Consider the following 25,305-nt stretch of genomic DNA (forward strand, 5'->3'; position numbering starts at 1 on the left):
CCATGGCTGCTGAGCCTGCGCGTCCGGAGCCTGTGCTCCGCAACGGGAGAGGCCACAACAGTGAGAGGCCCGCATACCACAAAAAAAAAAAAAAAAAAAAAAAAAAAAAAAAAAAACTGGCTCCAGCAATTCCCCTGAAACTTAATTCTTAAGACTACTAATGACTATCTAACAACTGGAACCCATGGTTCTTTCTTAGGTTTAATTCTCCTTCACCGTTCTACATTCTTTTGCCTTCTCTTTTCCCTTGGTTTCCAGGATTCTAGTCTTCTGGTTTTTCTACCTTTCAGACTATTTTTCCCACAAATTTGGACCTTCTCAAGATTCTCTCTGCAGTCCTGTTGTTTTTATATGTTCAATCTCTTGGTGATTCCATCCATTATTATATATTTTCAACTATCACCTTTTGAAGATGATTCCAAATTCTTTATTGCCAGTCTTGACCTCTCCTTCAATCTCTGGATTTCCCTGCTGGTTTTATTGCCAACTGTCTCAGACTATTTGTATATCATCTGTCTCCCCTACTAAAATGAAAGCTTCATGAGTGCAGGGTGCTGTTCTGTTTACTACTGCATCCCCAGAGCCTGGTACCATGCCAGGCACATGAGAGGCATACAGTAAATATCTGACAAATGAGTGAATAAAAAAATTAAAGGTATAAGCAAATTTCAGTTAATAATAAAAACACGTATTGAATATTAGCCCCTGAATGTCCTGATGGCACCTTGAAATGAACACATTCAAACAAAATTCAATACTGCCCCTATTATTTCCCCTAGAGTATATTAATAGCACACCACATGTCAGGCACTGTGCTAAAGTTCTGGGATTCAGGTATAAAAGGTTCAGTCTCTACCCTGCAAAAGCTTACTAACTAAGGATATATAGTTATATATATACATATTATATCACAAAAAAGTGATGAGCACTATGCTGTAAGTACGCAGAGTTATGCACAAGATCTGCTGAAGAAAAGAAGGCTTTTGGGACTTCCCTTGTGGAGCAGCAGTTAAGAATCCGCCTGCCAATGCAGGGGACACAAGTTTGATCCCTGGTCCGGGAAGATCCTACATGTCACGGAGCAATTAAGCCTGTGTGCCACAACTACTGAGCCTGCACTCTAGAGCCCGCAAGCCACAACTACTGAGCCCGCATGCCATGACTACTGAAGCTCACGCACCTAGAGCCCATGCTGTGCAACAAGAGAAGCCACCACAATGAGAAGCCCGCGCACCACAACAAAGAGTAGCTCTCACTCACTGCAACTAGAGAAAGCCCATGCGCAGCAATGAAGACCCAACACAGCCAAATATAAATAAATTTATTTTTTAAAAAAAGAAAAGAAGGCTTTTGGTAGAGGAATCATGAAGTAGAAATTTGCCAGGTGGAGAGGGCAGATAAAGCATTCTAAACAGAAGTTAGAAAAAGTATGAAGAAGTCATATAGATCAGTGGAATAAAACTGAGTCCAGAAATAAAACCTCACATTTAAGGTCAACTGATTTCAACAAGGGTGCCAAAACAATTCACTGGGGAAAGAATAGTCTTTTCAACAAATGGTGCTAGGACAACTAGATATCCACATACAAAAGAATGAAGTTGGACCCCCACTTCACACACACAACACACACACACACACACACACACACACATTAAGTCAAAAAGGATCAAAGACCTAAATGTAAGAGCTAAAACTATAAAGTTTTTAGAAGAAAACAAAGGGGTAAATCTTCATGAGCTTGGCAATGGTTTCTTAAATATGACACCAAAGCACAAGCAACAAAAGAAAAAATAAAGAGGACTTCATCAAAATTAAAAACTCTTATGCTTCAAAGAACATCACCAAGAAAGTGAAAAGACAATTCACAGAACAGGAGAAAACATTTGCAAATCATATATCTGATAAGGGACTTGCCTCTATAATATACAAAGAACTCTTACAACTCAATAGTAAAAAGACAAATAATCCTTTTAAAAATGAATCCATTTTTAAATAAACATTTCTTCAAATAAGATACGCAAATGTCGAATAAGCACATAAAAATATACTCAACATCATTATTCATTAGGGAAATGAGATACAATTTCATATCCAATATGATCCAATATGATGGCTAATAAAAAAAAGATACATAATAACAAGTGTTGGCGAGGATATGGAAAAACTGGAAACATTATACACTGCTGGTAGGATTGTAAAATGGTATAGCTGCTTTGGAAAACAGTTTGACAGATCCTCAAAAGGTTAAACATAGAGTTATATGACCCAGCAATGCTTACTCCCAGTTACATACCTAAGAAAAATGAAACCATATTGTACAGGAATGTTCATCGCAGCATTATTCATAGTAGTCAAAAAGTGGAAACAACCAAATGTCCATCAGCTGATGAATGGATAAATAAAATGTATATCCACACAATAGAATATTATTTGATCATAAAAAGGAATAAAGTACTGATTCATGCTACAACATGGATAAACCTTGAAAACATTATGGAAAGAAGCCAGTCACAAAAGACTACATATTGCATGATTCCATTTATATGAAATACCCAGAATAGGCAAATCTATGGAAATAGTGAGTAGATTAGTGGTTGCACAGGGCTGGAAAGAAGATGTGGGGGGAACTGGGGAGTGAATACTAATGGACACAAGGTTTCTTTGGGAGGATGGTGAAAATGTTTCAAAACTGATTGTGGTGATAGATACACATCTCTGAATACACTAAAAACCATTGAATTACACAGTGTAAATAGGTTAAGTGTATGGTATTTGAATTATACCTCAATAAAGCTGTTATGAAAAAATAAAGAAAAAGTAAGAAGGCATGAAACTTAAACAGCATATAGTACATTAAGGAAGTTGGCTGGGCTGTTTCATACCTGGAACTAGAGAGCACGAAAGAAAAAGACAAAAAGTGAGGCTGAAGAGAAAGTAGGGAAGGTCCAAAGACCACATGTGACAGGCTAAGGTTTAGCCTGAAAGTTACCAGAGTCATTTATGGATACTAAATAGTAGCTTTTAAGTGTGTAGTGCTTTCCATCTAGAAGCTTAGCTGTGAAGGAAAGGCAAGAGAATCATAGCACAGTAGTAGTCAATGAAAGATATCAGAAAAAGGAAATGTTATTTATTTTTTATCTAAAGATCAGATAGATTTGAACAATTTACAAAAGAGCTTAGCAGAGAGAGTTTGAAGATATAGAAGATGTAAATAATAAAGTAAGTTTCCTGAAAAAGCAGAAGGGTAATGAAATATAAGGACAAGTTAGAAAGGCTAGCCTTGGATAGAAGGGTCACATCTTCAACAGGATAAGAATTCAAGACGAGTGCAGTTTATTGGGAATTCCCTGGTAGTCCATTGGTTAGGACTCCACACTTTCACTGCCAAGGGTCCAGGTTCAATCCCTGGTTGGGGAACTAAGATCCCTGCAAGCGGTGTGGCACAGACCAAAAAAAAAAAAAGACTGCAATTTATAAAGCAGGGGAACAGTCAGTACAGAAAGCTCCCATTAATGGTACGTGTTCTCTCTGAGAGTAATGGAAGTGGCTAGAAAATGTTTAAAAAAGATAAAATTTTAGAATATATCCTAACGGAAATGAGTGAGGAGGCAGACTAGTGATATAAAGGATGTTTGGGTAATACTGAGAGCCTAGCTAATGCTAGAAATCAAAGGGTGGTACCAAATCATAAGGCTGTATAAATATCTCCAACAGTGCTTTATATGTTGACTGTAAGAATGGAAAAAATGGATAGTTAGACTTTACTGGGGCTAAGATTTATAGAACAAAGTAGAAAAATGAGAGAAAGGAGTTTGGGGGTGTGTTAAGAAGAAAGAGAGGCAAGCGGGGATCTGACTAAAATGAAAACAACATGTTCAAAGGCCTAGCAATCCCAATGAAGGTGAAGAGAAGAACTGAAGTAAGGGGTTGCTAGAATAACAGAAGTTTCATCAGAGTATGTTAATAGCACTATCATTACCAGACTCAACACATCCAAGCCACCTTCAACCATTCCCTCCTCTTAAACATGCAATCTTGTTAAGTCTCACTGATTATTTTACAGTTCTTGCAGTTCTCCCATGCTCTCCATTCCTAATGCTAACAGGGTTTCATTATGTTTCCATTTGACTCCTGATGAAGCTTCACAACAGGTCTCCCAATCTCTAGTCTTCCTTCCAGTTCACTTCACCAGAGTAATTTTTCTAAATGACTATCATGATTATATTCTGTTGCAGTTGCTTCCCACTATTTATCAAAGTTCCAGATTCTCTGTTTAAGTGATCAAGATCCTCCTGATCTAACCCTGACTTAACTTTTCATTTTTTTCTACTACTGTCCTTCATACATCTTACTTGCTAATCTAATTGAACCCCTTAACATTTGTCAGTGACGTTATGCTTTCTTCCTTTCAGACTCAGGATTGGGAAGTTCTCTCACCTAGAATTCTCTTGCCCAGATCTACCAGCACAATTCCACCATTCTTTAAGCCCCAGTTCAAATGCTACTTTAATCCCTCTGACAGATATAATCTCCTCTCTCCTGTTAATTCCTATAAAACTATGCTTGTCTTGGAGCACTTACCATATTACATTTTATCATTACTTACGTATCTTTAGTCCCCTATTAATCTGCAGAGACCCAATATCTTACTTGTATTTTTGTATCCTTAGTACCTTGAATAAAACATTTCCAAAATATATTTCCAAAAATATCTAGCAAATGAACAAATTCTACATGTATGGCCTTCTACGGAAGATCATACCATGCTGGACTCTGAAACAGAAGTTCTTAAATTGGGGCCAATAAGCCTGAGTGGGGTTACCAATCCACTTCAGATCTGTAAGCATCCTCAAAATGTTACATACGTACAGATGATACATATATTTCGTACATGAAATTTTCTGGAGGAAAAGTCTGTAACTTTCACCAGATTTTCAAAAGGGTTTTGTATTAAGAAATTAATAAATGTATTTATGTACTTTAATTTTTTTTAAAAAGAGTCCTTATCTTTGAGATTCATTCTAAAATATTTATAGATACAAAAAATAACAGCTGAGATTTGATTCAAAATAATTGAGGTGTGGGATGGGAAGTAGTGGATGGGGATATAAATGACACAGTATTGGCCATGATTTGATAATTGTCGAAGCTGAGTAACTGGTACATAGGAATTCATCATATTATTCGCTATACCTTTGTATCATGCTGGAAATTTTACAACATAACATTTTTTAAAAACAAAATAAAAAGCCCTCAAAAGGCTAAAAAACACTACTTTCATCTAACTTTGGGATTAAACCAATCTCCAAGGAAGCCTCTGGCTTAGTTAGGTTAGTTGCTTCCCAGGGACTAGATCAGAGTCAAACTGGCTTTTTCGATGTAGAATCAAATGAAGTGCCATTTGCTGCTTTTCACACCAAAAGAACATTTTCATTAGAATGAAGAAGTAGTTAGGCTATTTAAACAGCTAACATGTATTAAAATGGAAAACTAGGCAAAGAGTTTGAGATAATTTTCTTACTGTGCTCAACATTGGTTAGGATTCTATTTGCATATAATGTTCAAATCTGAGATTCCCATTTTTAGAAAGATATGAATAATTTAGAGAAGATCCACAGAAAAACAACAAAAATGGTCAAAGGGTTTGAACACGTCCTCACAATAGCTAAGATGATTTAGAGTGGCAAAAAAGAACAGAAGATCACTTAGTAGCAGACTTCAAATGTAGGATCACTGAATCCCACTGTTCTTCTTCACTTATGAGAGAGCCACAGAAACTAGATTAAATTTTCTCATTTCTCAAAAGGAGTTAGACTACATGATTGTTAAGTATACTATGAGATCTAAAGTTCTATGATGTCCTGGTTTTTGATAGGTGCATTCGTTTAGAAAACCTATTATCTTCTCTCTCCTTGTGTGAATACTCATAGCATAAACATTTAGATTAGATATAATGAAATATTTCCTTTTTTGTGGAGGTATAAGAAAATCAAATTAGAAATATCCATTCTCCTCCTACCTTATCTTCTCTGCTCTCCCCACCCCCCACCCCACTCATACTACATTAAAATAGTTGTGTTGCAGTCTAGCCTGGAGGCAAGAGAATGAGCAAGATGAATTCTTAAATTTCCTTTAGCCTGATGATGCTATCATTGAACTATTTCTCATATACCAAAGATAGAAGGTTATAAGTGTAATGCATCCCTTGCACCTAAGCCCTTTACTGGCCCCCTTCTCAAATGCTAAAGTGGGTAATTCTATCTCCATATTAATGTTGACCTACGGAATAACTGACAAAGACCAAAGGCAATCTGCAAAAAACCTGTTTAACATACACAGTTTAAGTATTAACTCTGAATTGCAGAATGAAAAATTGCCTTGGCAGAAGTAACATATCTCAGACAGAAAGGAACATTTTGTAACACAGAAGAGGTGAGAAAAAATAGAGAGGGATATAGAACAAAATGTTTTACAATCATGTCTGTACTCTAATATTCTTATATTCCACGTACGGAAACTGAGGTATTGCTTTGTGGGAAAATTAACACTAAAATGGAAAAAGAAGAATGTGATAAAGTAAGGAAATCTTAGGAACTCTAAAGAACTAGAATAAAATATAAAAACAAAATCTCTTAAATAGCATTTATTTTTTTAAAAAAGCCTATTAAATACATAGTAATAGGAATCTCTAAATTATCAGAAAAGCATTACCACTAAAATTGTATACATATTTTTTTATATAGGAGAAGAAATATCAGGTCAGAATCTGAATTTCTCTTTATCATTTTTGAGAGTACAGAACTGCTACAAAATGACTAATATTGCCTCAAATGAGGGCAATTAAATTCTCCCATGAATTGCCATGACATCCCCAAAAGTGGTGTTAAAATATGTAAAAGTGTCCATTCCAAAGAAAAGCTATCCCTCTATTCCTTCATAAAATATTTAAGCTAAAGAAAAAAAGAAAGAAAACCCAACAGCTGAAGACAACATCAGGCTATTTATAAGTCTTCTCCCAGTCCTCCAGACACCCTCACATGGGGGCTGTAAACAGCTAACTAAAATATCTTTGAGGCTCTCATATCCACACCCACTGACACAAAGTAGAGCTGTAGCCACAGTGAAATTAGACTTCAGCTTCCTTTAGCAAGTAGTATATGCCTGCAAGAGTACACTGGAGCAAATGTAACCGTAATAAAACAATTTTTTTAAAATAAAAATCATACCTTTTTCTCCAACAAATGGTAAAGACCATGTGAAGACATCCATAAAATTGGGCAACCAGTAAGGATGTGGAGAACAGTTAAATTGTCGAATATTCATCACATTATTTTCATACTTTAATACAGCAGCTGCAAGATAAGTCTGAATGTCAATGTAACAATTTGCCTTTAGCTCTAAAAGTCTAAAACACATATAAGCAGAAAAATATCTTTTTAAGGGGGTGGGGAATCAAGGGGTGAGTAGAATGAGGGCTAGTACAGGGAGGTAGGAATTAATTTTTAGTAGTAACACACTTTTGCTTTTAACACACTTTTATGTAGAGCATAGTCAGATCTTCACTTGTCATTATTAATGAAATTCCCAGTCTTTCTCGAATGTTTGTTTTACTTTATAATCCAATGATAAACATGCACTTTTACTAAATCCAAAATTGTGAAAACTCAGTTTTTACAGGAAACACAGAATGACAATGAGCAATTTTCTAGGTTTAAAATTTCATACAAGTTGGAAGAATTTAAGAGGGTCTTTTTAGTTGCAGGCAACCTGAAAAGGACAGCTAAACGGAAATAAAGCAAGAAAAAAAAAAACAGAAAAGAAAAAAAATTTGGAACATTTTATTTATGAATGTAGGAATGTACTTATTTCATGCATTATAAGAAATCAAATGAAACTACTACAAAAAATATTTTACTTCATATAGAAAAAAATTCCATTAAAATACCAAAAGAGAAAATATTATAACCAAATAACCCACAGGTAACATACTCTTCTCAATTTCAGGTATCTTTCTAATGTTTCATAAGTTGATATAAACAATACTTTAAATTAATCTGACATAGATTTCAGTCACTAGTTATATTATTTTATGGGACACTGGACTAGATGGGCTAGATTCTAATCTAAGCTACAGCATATACGAGCTGTGCAATAGTTAGCAAATTGTTTAACTAATCTGTTTCTCATTTATAAAATAAGACTAATATGTTCACCCTGCCTACCTCAGAAGTTTAAGGTCAGAGAATGTATTTCACATGAAAGTACATAAAAGTATAAAATTCTCTGTAGATACTATAATAATTATGTGGTTACTTTTTTTTTCATTTTAATGTAAAGCACTGAAATGTAGATGTTAAATTCCAAGATTTGGGATTCTAGCTCATACAGAGTCAAAAGTAATATGTTTGTTTCCCTTATGAAATTCCCGTGAAATAAACATATTTTAAATTTAGCCTCAGAAATTAAGGGCTGATACCAAGCGTTCAGCTTTAAAAGAGAGAAAGAATCTAGAAAATTGCCTTACAGATGGAATGAAACATTACAAACATATCCCATACCATGTAAGCACTCAAGTCATTAACAATATGTACAGAATCAGAACTAACAAGAGACATTTGATTCTGACAAGGCAGATTCAATGCTTTGAGTTTCTTTTCTGAGTACTAAGAAAAGTGATCCCTTAACCTCCTGAGTTAAACTGACGAAGGACAACCAGTAAGGCAGTAATCAACCAAGCACTGAACACTAGCTCCTTTAGTACTGACAAGGGGAGGTTACAGGTAGAAAGTTAAATGTAACAAATCAATTCTGAGGATGGCGTCCAAACTTAGATATGTTCCTCTTCAAAAATGAAGCCATGCTTCATTAGGTATCTTTATAGAAGTGTCAAAATTTATAAACCAAAATATAATTTAAAAGACTATTTTAGCACTGGCATAAACCTTGGAGGCTGCAATGATACTAGCTTCTAAAGATTACCAACTCAGTTAATGTCAATGGTATGGTTGTTTTGGTAATTAATACAGTATGGAGTTCTTGTAGCATACTCTGTATCCAAGTTATTATACAGCTTGCTACTGTCTGATCTCAGGCAAATATTTTAATCTTTTAACTATCATCTATACTCTTCCAAAAACTCTTATTCCACTCCTCTTTTGAACTCACACCACAACCCATATTTAGCAACGACCTCATTATTTCTCTAAGCATACTTTTAAAAGTCTTTAACCTTCTGTTCTTTCCTCCTGGTACAACCACTCCAGTGTGACCCTGGAAACTATGGCATAGTCCACTGAATTCCAGACATGTCAAGACAGAATAGAAGCTGGCTTCTTAATTTCCTCTTCTGAAAATGTGAACTACATAAACATACTCAAGCTCATCTTCAGTGTCCCTGGCACACACTTAACTAGATTAAGATCCTTTGGTATTATCTCTCAATAAACTGTGTTCAAAGTTAAAGTAAACCCAGTTATTATAGACAGAGCAAATTTGGAGGGAAGGGGGGGAACAGGAACCACTAGAACAGAAGGTAAATTAAAAAGACGTAAGAAAAAAGGAAGAAAGATCAGTAAAAAGAAAGGAAAGGGAAGAATGTATCCCTGAAAGGAGGTCAGATTGACTTAATCAAAGCCTCAACTACAAATCATCATGGGGCAGTAGAGATAAAAGTAGGGAATAAGAAAGGGAAAGAAAACCTACATCAGTGAACATAAAACAAGAGACATGATAAACAACTATGCGGTACAAATACATGAAATGGTCAAAGCAGCAACAACAGCTTTATGCAAACAAGAAAACATTCTCTTGACTATAAGGGGGAAGATTTAAGAAAGGGGAGTTTGAGAAAATCATGTTTATTTCTGCTTGACGTAGGTACCTCAGAACATTCTTTCACAAGGCAGCTTTTGTGAATGACAAGTTGTGGAATGGTTACATATGACTTAAGTTTCACATTTTGGATTTTTATTTCTTGCACTCTCCCCTCCCTTATCTTATACTTTTTTATAATAAGATTTGGATAGTTACAGTTTCAAACAATACCCCTTTTCTATTATATTTTCAAAAAAATAAGTCAATTTATATATTAAGTCATTTAACAATTTTTTTATCAACAACATCTTACCTTTATTATTGTAGACATCTAAGTAATTAGGTGCCGAAAAAATTGTTATTAATGAAGGGAACCCTGTAGTTTGACTTTTTCTGTACATTCTATAGCTGCAAAACAAATAGCTTAATATGCATCGTAAAGCATCAATCATGGTTACTAAGTTTGATTTGTACATAAGGTGTTAATTTGGGTCAGGGAAACAGAACTCTTACCCTGCATCTTGAGCTTCATGAGCTCTAATAATCGATAACAAATTATTGTTTTGCAAAAATTCACACACTGCTGGATAGCTGTGGGGAAAAAGAGTAAATTAAGTAAAATAATGACTTTCTATATGAAGTATATGCTATTTTAACAACTACAATGTGATTAAACTTGGATATTTTTCCTTACTTATAAAAATAAGAACATCCTCGAACTGTATTGTGACTAAAATGTTCCTGTGATTTTTCATTTCCAAAATCTTCAGAAGGATCAGACCATAGCAAGTCACACATTGGTCCAAATGCAGGTGGCTCTTTGAATCTATCTAACTGTGAAAGAAGAAAAGAAAGAAACAAAGAACAGAAATAACTTGTCAAAAAGTGAGAATGGAATGGACACAGGAAAGTGGTACCAACTTTGAATACTGTCCATACTACATTGTTCTAAATGGTTAGAAGATATTTCCATAAAATATCAGTATATTAATTTTTACCATTACCTAATCTTGGCAGTGAAGAGAGGTTTGAAGCTTCTAGTCTCTACCCAACAAAATACTATAAATAGGAATCAACTCTTGGATCTAAAATATATACTCACTCTCCTAATATCATCCAGTGTGTGTATTTCTGGTGAAAGTCCACCATGAACACAAAGAAATTGTTGGTTTAAAAGTGCAGCAAGAGGCAGGCTATCAAAAGCTTCCATACAAGCTTCATAGACTCTTTCTGAATATTTAATTTTACCTAGAAAAAGAAAAAAATTCAATAATTGAAAACTGCATAACTTGTTGATCATTTTGAAAACATGTGTGTGTGTATACACACGACTATTAAAACCAAGGCAAGAAAATTAAAGATACGGGAAACAGCCAAGTGGTAGCCAGGGGTTCAGACTGGGTAAAGGGGTGAGTATAAAAAGGCAGCAAGGAGAAATTTAAGGGACAATAAAACTTTTCTGTATCATGACTGTGGTGGTAGGCAGCTCTATTCATTTGTCAAAACTCAGAACTAAACACCACAAAGAGTAAATTTTACTGCATAAAAAATTTTCTTTAAAAAAAGGCCAGCATCTTGCCCCATAAGAATCAAGAAGGATAAGCAATGTTATTGATCTGGTGAAGACAAAATATTTGCTCTCTCTAAATTTATTTTGTGTATGCAGCAGATAGTCATAAAATGTTACTAAAAATAAGTAAGTCAAATCTCTAAAAATAGTTCAACTCTTTACCTTTATAGGCCAAGAAAGGCAAAATTAGAACTAAAAGTTAAAATAGTGTTAATACTTTACTTTATTCTAAGAGTCAGTGACTACTTTGTTGTTATAGGCAAGACTACTATATCACCACAACAAAACTCAAGGTCCATCCAATTAAAAAAAAGATTTTATTCATATGTTGCAGGAGCAGAGGGTTTCCTTTAGCCTACAATGAACACTTAAAATGGGCAGTGAAGCAAGAAGCCAATATAACACAAGAAAGACTCTACCAAATTAAACTCTCATCTACTTTTAAGTAGATATCATACACATTCCCTTGCTCCTTTATACTTTTAAATTCCTGGATATTTTATGTTTTGGGTGGGATTTTGGCGGACGGTTTGTTCCTTATCTAAGGAAAAAAAAGAACTTAGTTCCTACTTCACTTTTTAATATTGTAACATTCAAATATGAGAAAATCCATATCCAGCAACCAGAGGTTATAAACTGAGAGTCTGCTGACAGATCTGTTTTCCAACACTGTGGTTTAATAAAAATTTTAATTTGATTGCTTTTAGGTCAAGCATGCACTTTCCAGGTCTCATCTTATATTCTTTAGGTTACCCACCTGATCCTTGAAGTTATATGAGTTTGCCACCTCTGCCATTATCCATCACTATATCGATCTTTATTGAATCATGTTTTGAGCCTCAATAATTCTGAAGTTATTTCTAATTTTAAATCTTAATTCTAAGACTTAATACAGCCATGAATATTAACAAGTACACAGCTATGAGGTGTGAAAAAAGGTCAAACACTGCTCCATACCATATGGATGCTTATAGCTATTAGATTACCACAGCCATAATAATTTAAGAGAGAAATGGGGTAAACATTGTAGGTTAAGACCTTCCATTCATTAATAGTGTGTTTAAAACAATCTGCATAATTAAAAAATAAATAAAACAATCTGCAATGATGACAGGATAATTAATTTGCTAAGAATTTTCATGGGAATGCCTCAATATTGATGGAGAGAAATCTCCAACGCAACATTTCTTTTCTTTTGGTTTATATTCATCCTGTTAGAAAAAATAATTCTAACATTAAAACTACATACAGAGCTCAAAACTGTTCCTAGGTACATATGTAAAAATCAAACTTAATAGGAAATACTGAAATGAAAACATCTGAATAAAATTAAACACTAGAGAACGCTAGACAATCTTCCTCAAAGCTTTACACATTTGGACACAAAATCTGTTCTTACATGTTGCACTGTAAAATCTTCAAACTCTTACTACAGACATCACTCCAAAAGAATACTGAGGAAGTGAAAATATTTCTCATGGCAGTACTCACATTCCTGCTTAAAGGTAAAATATTCAGTAAGGTGTCTGCATTCATGGTTGCCTCTCAGAAGAAATAATGTGCTTGGGTATAGAATCTTCAGGACCCATAAATATAAGACACACTACAAAAGAAAATGTTTCCAGTGAATTAATCTTATATTTTTGTTTAACTAAGCTGTTTGATCTTTGCTTCTTTTCCTCTAACCCTATTACCCTTACAATCTCTATCACTCTTCATTATCTTCTTCTTATCTTTTTCTCTTTGTCCCTTACTAAAACATAAGCTCCATGAAATTAGGGACTTTGTCATCTTATTCACTTCTGATTCTCCATTCTTAGAAAAGCACCTAGCAAATAGTAGAACAGCAATAAATATCTGTTGAATGAATGAGTCAAATAATTTAATTACTTTAGATTTACAAATTGTTTGCTGTGAAAACAATTAGCACATTGGTCTCCTCCTTAGGTATACCAATAAATAAAACAATAACAATGTCAAAAATAATAACAGCTAACATTTATTGAGTACTCATAATGTGCCAAGCACTATATAATTAATTCCCCTCCTTTATTCCTCAAACAACTCTACGAAGTATATAATATTATCTCTATTTTACAAATGAGGAAACTGAAGCAAAGAGCTTAAGTAACTTGTCCGAAATCACAAAACCTCTAAGTAATGGAGATAGGATTCTGATCCTCTGATCTTAAACATTATGCCATGCTGCCTAATGAAGAGAATAACCATGCTTTATGTTTACATTGTTGGTTATGAATATTGCCTTATATAATGTAGGTGCTTATTACGTGAAATGATTCAAAGATAATGCAATTTCTTAATAAAAAGAATATTAAAACAGTACAGCAGCTATTTTTCCCTAAATACACCTAACATAAGAAACAGACTCAATCCCACTACTGGGCAAATACCCTGAGAAAACCATAATTCAAAAAGAGTCATGTACCACAATGTTCACTGCAGCTCTATTTACAATAGCAAGGACATGGAAGCAACCTAAGTGTCCATCAACAGATGAATGGATAAAGAAGATGTGGCACATATATACAATGGAATATTACTCAGCCATAAAAAGAAACAAAATTGAGTTATTTGTAGTGAGGTGGATGGACCTAGAGTCTGTCATACAGAGTTAAGTAAGTCAGAAAGAGAAAAACAAATACCGTATGCTAACACATATATATGGAATCTAAAAAAAAAAAAATGTTTCTGAAGAACCTAGGGGCAGGACAGGAATAAAGATGCAGACGTAGAGAATGGACCTAAGAACACGGGGAGGGGGAAGGGTAAGCTGGGACGAAGTGAGAGAGTGGCATGGACTTATATATACTACCAAATGTAGAATAGCTAGCTAGTGGGAAGCAGCTGCATAGCACAGGGAGCTCAGTGCTTTGTGACCACCTAGAGGGGTGAGAGAGGGAGGGTGGGAGGCAGACGCAAGAGGGAGGAGATATGGGGTTATATGTCTAAGTATAGCTGATTTACTTTGTTATAAAGCAGAAACTAACACACCATTGTAAAGCAATTATACTCCAATAAAGATGTTAAAAAAATAAAATTAAAAAAAATAAAAAAAGAAACAGACTCACATTTTACTTATTTGGTTAAAAAAAAGAAGGAAAGACTATTTCATATGTAAATAAGCTTGGTTTACATAATCATATACAAAAAGAAAAAACAAACTTCATTTATTTATTTTTTTGGCCGCGCTGCTTACGCAATCTTATTTCCCTAACCGGGGATAGAGCCCGGGCCCTTGGCAGTGAAATCGCAGAGTCCTAACCACTGGACTACCAGGGAATTCCCACAAACTTTATTTTAAACAAGTTAAGGTATATGAAATGTGTAACTATTCACATCTTCATTTTATTCACAAGAAAAAAATAATTAAACTGGGGAAATACTTATTAAACACCTGTCCTTTTTCCTTATTCTGATTCTTTATTATTTTCCTTTTATAACAATAAAATATATTAAAAGAGTCAGCTACTAAACCCTCTAATACAAAGACATACATACCAACATGCTCAGGTACCAACTAAGCTTCCTAAAATTTTTTTTTTTATTGTTTTTGTCAAAGCCCCCAATCAAAACAGAATTTTTAAAAAAAGAAAAAAAAAGCCCCCAATCTTTTTATTAAGGAGGGCAATTTTCTAGTTTTCTTGAAGGCTCCAGGGAAGTTTGAGGAGGCTGATGATGAAACTATGAATGGAAAGAGGAACAACTAAGGATAATAAAATCCCCAAGGGAATTTGGGTGGACAGAGCCCTGAGCTCTCTTCCCCACTAAGGATCCTAGCATACCTCAGAAAGGAGGTTGAAAACACTGGAGGAGAATTAAACAACAGTAATCGGCATGGAAATTCACCAGGTAAAGCTTCAGTATCTAGTGGGGGAGATGGTTAAGAGCACAGGCTTAGAGTCAAACTGCCTAGCTCCACCACTTACTAACAATATGACCATGGGCAAGTTATTTAACCTCTCCAAGCCTCAGACTCCTCTATAAAATGGATAAAATAATAGTACTTACCTCATAACTTTGTTGTAAAGATTAATCAATGTATATTAAGTGCTTAGAATATGCTTGAAACACATTAATGCTAACACACCTATCTATTTGTAGAGCTTCTACCCAACAATTTTACCTGTAAGAATCTGTCCTGTAGAAATAATTGGGCAAGTATATAAAGATGTATAAATAATATGGCTCACAGAAGCATCACCTATAATGGCAAAAAACTGGGAACACCTTATATGCCTAACAATAAGAAGTTGATTAAATTGACTGTGACTTGTTTAGTCGATGGAATACAATGCAGCTATTAAAAATGATGCTATAAATTTATAATTATTTACCTGGAATGACATCACAGTATAGGGATTTATGAAAAAAGGAAGTTACAGAACCTTATAATAGGGTTCCATTTTCATTTCAAAAAAGGAAAGAAAGAGATGCATATATTAGAAAATACAAATTGTTCTATATTTATATCTTATTTAATTTATATAATTAGAAAAGTAAAAGGAGCAAAAAGAACCATCTACTGTTAAGTGATAATCAACAGGTCATTTTAATGTCTCAAGTTTTTTAAAACAAATACTTTCAGAATGCATAAAGATTCTATATGATATACTTGGGTTTTAATTGTTATGGAAGGAGGGATAGAAGTACTAGAGTTTAAGTAATAAAAGCACTGTAATATATTTTATTTAATCGGAAAAAATACAATTAATCTTTTTTTGCATGGGTGAATGCCTTTAAGGGCAAGAGAGATAAATAGCATTAGCTCCTTGAGGCCACTAGATAACAGGGCAATAAAGACCCCTTAGTTTGCTTACAATTTCCACTGGGAAAAATGGCAATTATAATTACATTAAGAGTGGCACAAAGAAAATTAAAAGAATAGTTTGAAAGACAGAAGAGGAATAAATAGTAGCTTTACTAAAAACTTTAGAATATGCAGAGGTATTAAAAAGAACCCAATACAGGTAATTTAAGGAACTTATTTTATTAGGAATTAATGGAAATCATCTATGATAACACTTAAAAGCAAATCAAATGACAGTATATGATTATTACCTCTATACTAAAATAACCTCTGTCCACATAATCACCAAGAAAAAGGTATCGTGTATTAGCAGGTGATCCTCCTACTTCAAAAAGTTTCATCAGATCAAAAAATTGGCCATGGATGTCACCACACACTGAAACAAGAAGATTATTAGATATGAAAAAAAAACGCTGAAATAACAAATTTTACTTAAATTCTAATTTATTTTACATAAGAGATAGTGTAAAATTCTATCAAGAAAGGTCTAAGAAGGAAGTAATCTATGAAGAGTCATGATAGGGATGATGTGTACACAGGTGTTCATGTGCTCAAGATCTAGAACAAGATATAACAAAAGTAATGAAATTTGTAGTAGGTGACAAAATTTTCATCTAACTTTATAAAGCTCCTCTTTAGGAAGCCAAGCATGCATGTCTTAGGATGACAAAATTATAATGGTGGCAGTAAAATCTCCATTCTACTAACTCCATACTTTCTGTTGACTTCTAAATGATCACTTTTGGTATCTGATACAGCATTGAGGTATCTGCCCCTAATGACTGAAAACAAAGTAAATAAGTATTTGTTGAATCAAATTCAGTGATGGCCAACACAACTAATGAAACCTTCACAAAAGCATATTAGACTAACTTCTGCACTCAGATTATTTAGGATCATGTTTATTCATTGAAAACAGGCAAAAACTTTAAAAAGAAAATAATCTGGAAATTCAAGATAATGTCCATGTAATATTAATTTAGTATACAATATAAATGAAGAAGAAACAGCTTTATATTTAGGTAAGTAAATAATGGTGCAGTAAAAAAAATAATATCCAAAACATAAATAAGTGTACCTGTAATTGGAGCCTCTACTTCTATCATGGTTTTCTCTCTCCGAAGAATGGCAGCACCCTCATTGATAATTCTAAGTGCAATTTCTTCATCTACCCGACCTTCTTTTACTAAGTGGTTCTTCAAAACATCAACCCTGGGTATCCCATCCATATCAAAAACTTCTTCAGATGTCAAGCGATGCGTTGGGGGGAAAGGGACAGCTGCAATTTTTTTTAATTAATAAAAAACAAATCACTATTAATATATTAACATAAAAACTAATCAATGGATCTAGGTAAATAAGAGTAAAAACTGAAAAGCTGAAGTTTTTGTTTTGCTTCTTCATTTACTGGATGGGGTATTAATTTTTTAAAAGCTTTTTTTAAAAAAAGTAATCAAACTATACTTCCTTTTTAATAATCTATATATAATAACAGAAGAATTATTAGAGAAATAAACTGTCTCATAAAATTAAAAGTTCTTTCAGGATAACTAAAGCTTTTTTCTTTAAGCCAAAACATTTTTTGGTAGAATTCTCAAAACATACACTCTTCATCTTAAAGGAAGTAAAATAAATACAACTTAATACCACATAAGCATGAATAGAAAGAAATCCCAAATATAAGGTGATTTACCAACTTCCTATTAAAAATATATAAAACAATGCCTGCTAGCCAACTTGAATAGAAACTTCTAGGGATATAGATTAAAACAGCCAAATGCTTATTGATGGAATTTAAATTAATTCAGATGCACATACAGATTTAAAATAACATTAATAAATAACGATAATTTTGAAATATTGCTTTTTCTCTTACCTTCATGTTTCATAAAATACTTTCATTCAAAATCTTTACACACATTTTTGACATCAGTGTATTCCTTATCACTGGATACATTTTTTCAGTCATCTAACATACTTTTCAAAAGCAAATCATCCTCACTCCCGTTTAAGTTGTTTGAGATACAGCACTTTTAAAATACATATTCAATGCTATCACTGCAAATTTAACCTAAGCCACAATTTCCATTTGTCTAACTACTGAAATAGTTGGCCTTTTTACTCCTGTAGCATATATTTACGATTTCCACAAGTAATTACCAACTGTATTGTTTTAAACTGATATTTGCTTTTTTCTATTCATAAGAATTTAATCATAATAAGAAATGCCAGATGAAAAAACAAAAGACAAACTGATTTCAACCTAAAGCTCTAAATCCACTGTCATTGAATAATCCAGTCACTTATTCTTACTCATAATGTTAAAATCAATACTTTTCTCTCATGCCTGTGATTCATTTCTCATGACTGTATTACCATTCTCTTTTTCAAACACATTAGCAAGGTTTTAGGTCAAAGTTATAATGTCTTTAAACATTATTATCTTCTTCATATACTTGGAATTTTCAACAAAAAATAGTACAATGATTTTTGTCTTCACTATAATTGAAAATACTTTGCTTCTGTTTAAATAAAATGAGATTTAAAATGTTGATTTTAAACTGATATTTGTTAAATGGTATGGAAAACGTGAAGGCCCATTTTCAATGGTATCTACCACAATTTTGAGGTCACATACCTAGGAAAAGTTACTACCTATCTGTTAAAATTTTTTATTCCTTTTTTACTAAATCCAACAAATGACCTCTTTATGCATTCAAAATCAGCTTGGATTGAAGTAGTTTTAGGCCCTTTACCAAACAGTACTTTGTTTTTCAAAATAAAGAAAGCCAAGAGGGCTTCCCTGGTGGCACAGTGGTTAAGAATCTCCCTGCCAATGAAAGGGACACGGGTTCGAGCCCTGGTCCAGGAAGATCCCACATGCCCCAGAGCAGCTAAGCCTGTGAGCCACAACTACTGAGCCTGCGCTCTAGAGACTGAGAGCCACAGCTACTGAAGCCCACGCCTAGAGCCTGTGCTCGGCAACAAGAAGCCCGCGCACCGTAACAAAGAGTAGCCCCCACTCGCTGCAACTAGAGGAAGCTGGTGCCCAGCAACAGACTCAACTTGGCCAAATAAATAAATATATAAATATATGTATTTTTTAAAAAAAGAAAGCAAGAGAGAAATTTATAGTAAGAATTTAGTCTACCTATAGACTCAAATGTAAGGCAGATCTCTCTTTTCTGAAATAAAATTTTTAAAGAAAATGTCACTTTATATTTGGGTATACAGTACATAGTATTTTCTTGGTGCTTCAGGGCCATCACTGTGATCATCAATTATTATGCAGAAGACTGGAAAAGTATGGGACCAACTGTTTCTTCACAGTTCAACTTAAAAAAACAGGGGGCTGGGTTAGAATTACATCAATTACCTAAGAAGAGTAAATAACCACATTCTCTTAGGAGGAAAAAAATTTAGGAAGAACTCAGTTCTTATAAGTGAGATAAGAACTAAGGCAGAGGGATATCAACCATTTCTAAAAGACTTTGAAATCATCAATTCCTCTTGCTTTCATCTTTTTTGATACTTAGTAAAACAAAACTTGAACTTGCTTCCCCCCCTTCTTTAGAACACATCTATTCCCATTACTTTTTACTGCATCTAGAATAAGACATTAAAATACATTTTGTTCCCCCAAATATAGTATGTCAGATTCCAATAAAATAAAAACCTTTCTTAATGTATGTTCTTCTCCAACCAAAGATTAAACAAACCATTATACTATATGCTATAACCAAATTTGCCCCTAACAGTAAACCAATTGCTTAAAAACTACAAAATTTAGGTTGAGAGTCCGCCTGCCGATGCAGGGGACACGGGTTCGTGCCCCGGTCTGCGAAGATCCCACATGCCGCGGAGCAGCTAGGCCCGTGAGCCATGGCTGCTGAGCCTGCACGTCCGGAGCCTGCGTGTCCCAAGCCTGTGCTCCGCAACGGGAGAGGCCACAACAGTGAGAGGCCCGCATACCGAAAAAAAAAAAAAAAACTACAAAATTTAACAATCACTAAATAAAAGTTACTTTTGGGACATCATGAAAATTAAGTTTAAATATCTCTTAAATACAAATTTCTGAGATCAAGATGGGATCATATTTTTCTCATCAGGCCAAGAGAATTTTTCCTCTACTTAGGAAAAAAGATACTGTTTAAAATGTTGCATTCTACATTATGCATACTTCTTAATAATCAACAACATAAGTCAACTAACAGGTGAATTCTGTTCAAAATACAGAACTTCCTAAAAACCCATCTGGAAGACAATCTCTCTCTGCCCCACTCAGCCAGTCGCCTGTGGTACTGCATGTTTTCATGCACATTGCGAATGCCCCACTGCAAGTCACACTGAGCTATTGCTCCTCTTTAACCAAGAGTCAGAATGTCTTTATTCATCTGGGAAAAAAAGTATAAACTGTCTCCAGACCTATGTTTTCCACTTCTTTTTCAATTCAAGGCATACTTTTAAATTTCAACACCAGGTGGTATACTTTTAAAGGAATGGGTACAGGTTGAGGGGTGAAGAAATGCCACCATAGGTAAAAGTAGATGAAAAACTGTTGTTCTAACAACACAACACTGATAGTGGAGAATAGAGAGTTTCAAAAGAATGTTTTAATATATGAGTAAATAAGAAAATAAGAGGCAAAAAGGCATTGTGCTCTTTGGCAGTTGGAGAAAGGAGCCATAGCAGGTGATCTAACTAAGCAAAATAAAACTGACCAAATAGAATTTGGCCTAATAGGAAATTAATTACTGACCCTGTTGGTCAATAGAGGGTTAAATGTTTTTCATCAAAAATTAATATTCTCAGGGCTTCCCTGGTGGCGGAGTGGTTGGGAGTCCGCCTGCCGATGCAGGGGACATGGGTTCGTGCCCCGGTCCGGGAAGATCCCACATGCCGCGGAGCAGCTGGGCCCATGAGCCATGTCCGCTGGGCCTGCGCGTCCGGAGCCTGTGCTCCGCAGCGGGAGAGGCCACAACAGTGAGAGGCCCGCGTACCGCAAAAAAAAAAAAAAAATTAATATTCTCAACTACTACCATCAACTCCTAAGGTACTTTAAAGCATTTCCATCTAAGTTCAGGTTTTAAATGGTTTTTTACATTTCTAATTCATCTTCAGCCAACTATTCCTGTTTTTCTAGGGTTTTCATGCTATATATTTTTTCTCCTTATTTTCAGACTATTTTTCCAACTCTTCCATGTTTGAGATAGGGAAAAACCAGTACATAAATGTATGTAAATATAATGTGAATGGTCAATAACTGAAATGGCTAAAATGGAGGATTAGCTTGAACAACCTAAAGAGCTATAAAATCATAAAATCACCAAGTTTCCAACACTAGGAAACTTGATTTGGTAATATTCACTTTAACCAAACTGTTCTGTTGAAAGATTTCCTTTAACACAAATTTTGACATGAAGGTCATATCAGTATAGTAATCAATAACCTTCACAAGGTATTTTAATTCAGATTTAATATATGGTGGCTGATAGACAAGGCCTCAAAAAATTTAATGTAGGAAGTTGAAAAAATAACCCAGGGACACAGACTGATCAAGGATGGGGGAAGAGCAGAGATCTTACTTTTTCTACTAATGGTAAGAAATCCTGGGACTTAACTAATCCTGTTGCCCAACTCTAAGCAAAGGCTGCAGACTATTAGCCCCGTGAGGCCTCCAACACCAACTGGGGTGCAGCCTGTGCCACCTGAAAACTACTCCAAAGTATCATTCAGATGTCTGTGCTTCTCACCATTGCCATTACTGGCAACGGTTCAAAATAAAGTTCCTCCTGATTTTTTTCTCTGTATTTCTTTTGTTCACACCATGCCATCCTCAGGCTGTTCTCCTCCCTCCCAATCCTCTTCATTGAGGCCTGCAGAATTCCCATTATAAAAAAAAAAAAAAAATTCACCCTTCTTTCCTGTGTGCACATGCGTGGGCGCACGCACACACACATTTTAGCTCTTCACAGAATGCTGTCTTCATCTCTCTAGCTTAATTAAATCTTAGTCCTCCTGAAGGACAACACTTCTGAAACACTTTTTTCAAAGTTGACGATGCTCATTTTTCCACACTCCACTATTTGAGCAGAAAAGGCTACAGTCTTCTTTCAGCTCCCCACTACCACTTCCAACATCATCACTCCCGTGAAGAAGAAAATGCTTCCTCGTTTGAGTTTCATGACTTCTGGCTAGTTTATTCTTGTCCCAGCCATCTACTAAATTTCTGGTCATCTCTCACATGAAACTCAGTTTCCTGGTTCGAAAGCCTTCTCCACTCTAAGCACCACCATCATCAATGTCCATGTGGATGACCTACGTAAACCCAAGAACTGAGAGGTTTGAGCTCCATTCTACTTCAATTTCCCTAGCCTTAGCCATAATTTCTGCTCCAGCTCTGAAATCCTGAATTCTAATCTCTTACTCCATGATCAAAATCTCTAATCCTTTCAGATTCACTCCCTTTTCTTCATCTGTTCTCCAATTATATCAAGAACGTGGACAGCCTCTCCTAATCAACCCCCTTCTGGATACCTTTGCTTGCTGCAATTTTGAAGCTATTCCATCACCCACCCACTTTTTAAACAACATCCTGAATTGTTTAAAGTCCTTTTGTCCTTCTACCCACCCTACTTACAAAACTCCAATTCCTGGATGAGTTAGTTTCTAAACTTGGATGCTAAGTATAAAATCATCAAAACAGGGCTTCCCTGGTGGCGCAGTGGTTGAGAGTCCGCCTGCCGATGCAGGGGACACGGGTTCGTGCCCCGGTCCGGGAAGATCCCACATGCCGCGGAGCGGCTGGGCCCGTGAGCCATGGACACTGAGCCTGCGCGTCCGGACCCTGTGCTCCGCAACGGGAGAGGCCACAACAGTGAGAGGCCTGCGTACCACACACACACAAAAAAAAATCATCAAAACAGCTCAGTGCTACTACAAATTCACAGTCTCCAACTTAGTTGGTCACTAGCACTAGCCATCAATCCTATTAAACGTTCTAGTCTGTGCTCTCTCCCATTCTCCACAGTGGAGATTTCAAATGATCACCTCTTCCTTGAACACTACACTTAATTTCTCTCTTACTCAGTAGTCAACTTGCATCTTTTTCAGAGAAAATTGAGACCTTCAAGCCAAATGTCACTTTTCTGTCCCTCTCCATCCACATCTATGCCAGTATCCACTTTACATTTCTTCCTATCAGGGAAGAGGTATTCCGTCCATCCAATACTAAACATTCTACTGTGCTCTGAATCCCACTCCCCCAACTTCTTCACTTCAGTTCACCCTTCCCACCCACCCATGCCCCTATTCTGTTTCTTCTGCCTCTGACTCTCCATTGGTTCTTCCCTTTGAGCAGATAAACATACAACCAGCCCTCCACAACCACAGGCTTGCCTGTGCAGATTCAACCAACGACGGATAGAAAATATTTTAAAAATAAAGTTCCAGAAAGTTCCAAAAAGCAAAACTTGAATTTGCCTCTCTGGCAACTATTCACATAGCATTTACATTGTATTAGGTATTATAAGTAATTTAGAGATGATTTAAAGTAAATGTGAGGATATAGGTAGGTTATATGCAAATACTAAAACATTTTACATAAGGGACTTGAGTGAGCATCCACGGATTTTGGAATGGGGAGGGGTATCCTGGAACCAAATCCCCACAGATACTGAGGGGAGACTGTACTAAAGTCTCTATGATCTTAAAAACAACCCCAACAAGTAATTCTCCCTTACTCCTCATCCCTGTTTCTACTATATATCCCTTATTTTACAACTAAGCTTCTTGAAAGAGTAATCTACAGGGTATAGCTTCATTTTATCACTTTTTTGTCTACTTTCCTCAATCCACATTTATCTGGCTTCTGCTCTATTCCTTCACCTTATATCTCTCTCCTCTCTTGGGTTCTTGAACTCACTCACCTGGTTTTTCTCTCAATTCTCTGGTCATACCTGATCAGCCTATTTCATGAACTTCTAGTCCTTTTTCTGGTCCTAGGACAGTGTGACCTAGGATTCTGTCCTTGGCCCTCATATCACACTCCTCTCATTCATAACTATGGCTTCAACTAAAATCTATATTTTGTGTACTCCCAAATAGATTATTCAGTCCAGACCCTGCCCCTAACTAAACTCCAAATCCTATTAAACTATCAAATATCTTCATTTGGATGTTCCGTAAGTATCTTAAATTTAATATGTCCAAAACTTAATGTCCTCTATACTATCAGCAATATAGCTACTCATCTGGAAATTATCCTAGAAGTCTTTTTCTTCCTCGCCATAACATGGTCAATAGGTCCTAAATAATTCTCTGATCTGGTTTTGTCCCTTTGGTCCTGGGACACTGAATAAGGGCTTTTTTTTTTCTTCTAAAATTACTAAAATCTTTTCAATTTTGCCCATGCTTCACAATAACTCAGAATACTTTTTAAAATTCAAATCTCAACATCCTCCTGTTTCAAGACTGGCTTCATCATATAAAATCCAAATTGTGTCTCTTAACATACTATATGAGATCCCTTGTAATCTGACCCTTACCTACATTTCCAACCCTCATCTTTTGCCACTAACTCACATTCCGGACACATCCTATACTTCAGATATTTAATTTTCATTTTTAAAGTTACATCACTTTTAAAAAATCTCTGTACTTCGCACGCCCTATTATTTGGAGGTACACTATTCCCACCTTTTGTCTAACTTCTCCTTGTCCTTAAACCTCATTTCAGTGTTCCAATTCTTGAAAACGTTTCCTGTTCCCAGGCTAGGTTAATGGTGCCCCCTCCTTGTGGTCCCATAGCAAAGCATATGATGCACACCTACATCATGGCACTTATCAATTGTACTGTAAGTATCTTGTCTCCTCCTCAAGCTTATGAGCTCCTTGAAGGCGAGGGAGCTGTCTTTCATCTCTACATACCTAGTGATTAGAACATGTATACTAATGTCTAGTGAATTAATGATACATTAGTTACAGTTTCTAAATTACTTATCTTACACTAATTTATGTAGCAATGACAATATATTTATAGTGCTTTATTTACAGTTTACAAACTGCTTTCACATACATAACGCTATGATTCTCA

The 25,305-nt window shown here is 35.2% G+C and overlaps 1 protein-coding gene across 3 annotated transcripts in view; it reads right to left on the minus strand.

The window, feature by feature from the left end:
- PPP3CB (protein phosphatase 3 catalytic subunit beta) overlaps positions 1-25,305 on the minus strand; it is a gene marked incomplete at both ends in the record, with an annotated part of 47,216 nt that overhangs the window by 15,151 nt on the left and 6,760 nt on the right. For all 3 annotated transcript variants that reach the window (XM_079719250.1, XM_079719251.1, XM_079719249.1), the window contains 8 exons: positions 7,227-7,352; positions 10,127-10,221; positions 10,327-10,404; positions 10,508-10,647; positions 10,916-11,061; positions 12,875-12,986; positions 16,463-16,587; positions 17,290-17,490. In XM_079719250.1, coding sequence (XP_079575376.1) covers positions 7,227-7,352; positions 10,127-10,221; positions 10,327-10,404; positions 10,508-10,647; positions 10,916-11,061; positions 12,875-12,986; positions 16,463-16,587; positions 17,290-17,490 — 1,023 coding nt within the window. The remainder of the gene's footprint in view (positions 1-7,226; positions 7,353-10,126; positions 10,222-10,326; positions 10,405-10,507; positions 10,648-10,915; positions 11,062-12,874; positions 12,987-16,462; positions 16,588-17,289; positions 17,491-25,305) is intronic.

The sequence above is a fragment of the Hyperoodon ampullatus genome, assembly GCF_949752795.1.
Source record: "Hyperoodon ampullatus genome assembly, chromosome: 1".
In the NCBI taxonomy this organism is placed as follows: domain Eukaryota; kingdom Metazoa; phylum Chordata; class Mammalia; order Artiodactyla; family Ziphiidae; genus Hyperoodon; species Hyperoodon ampullatus.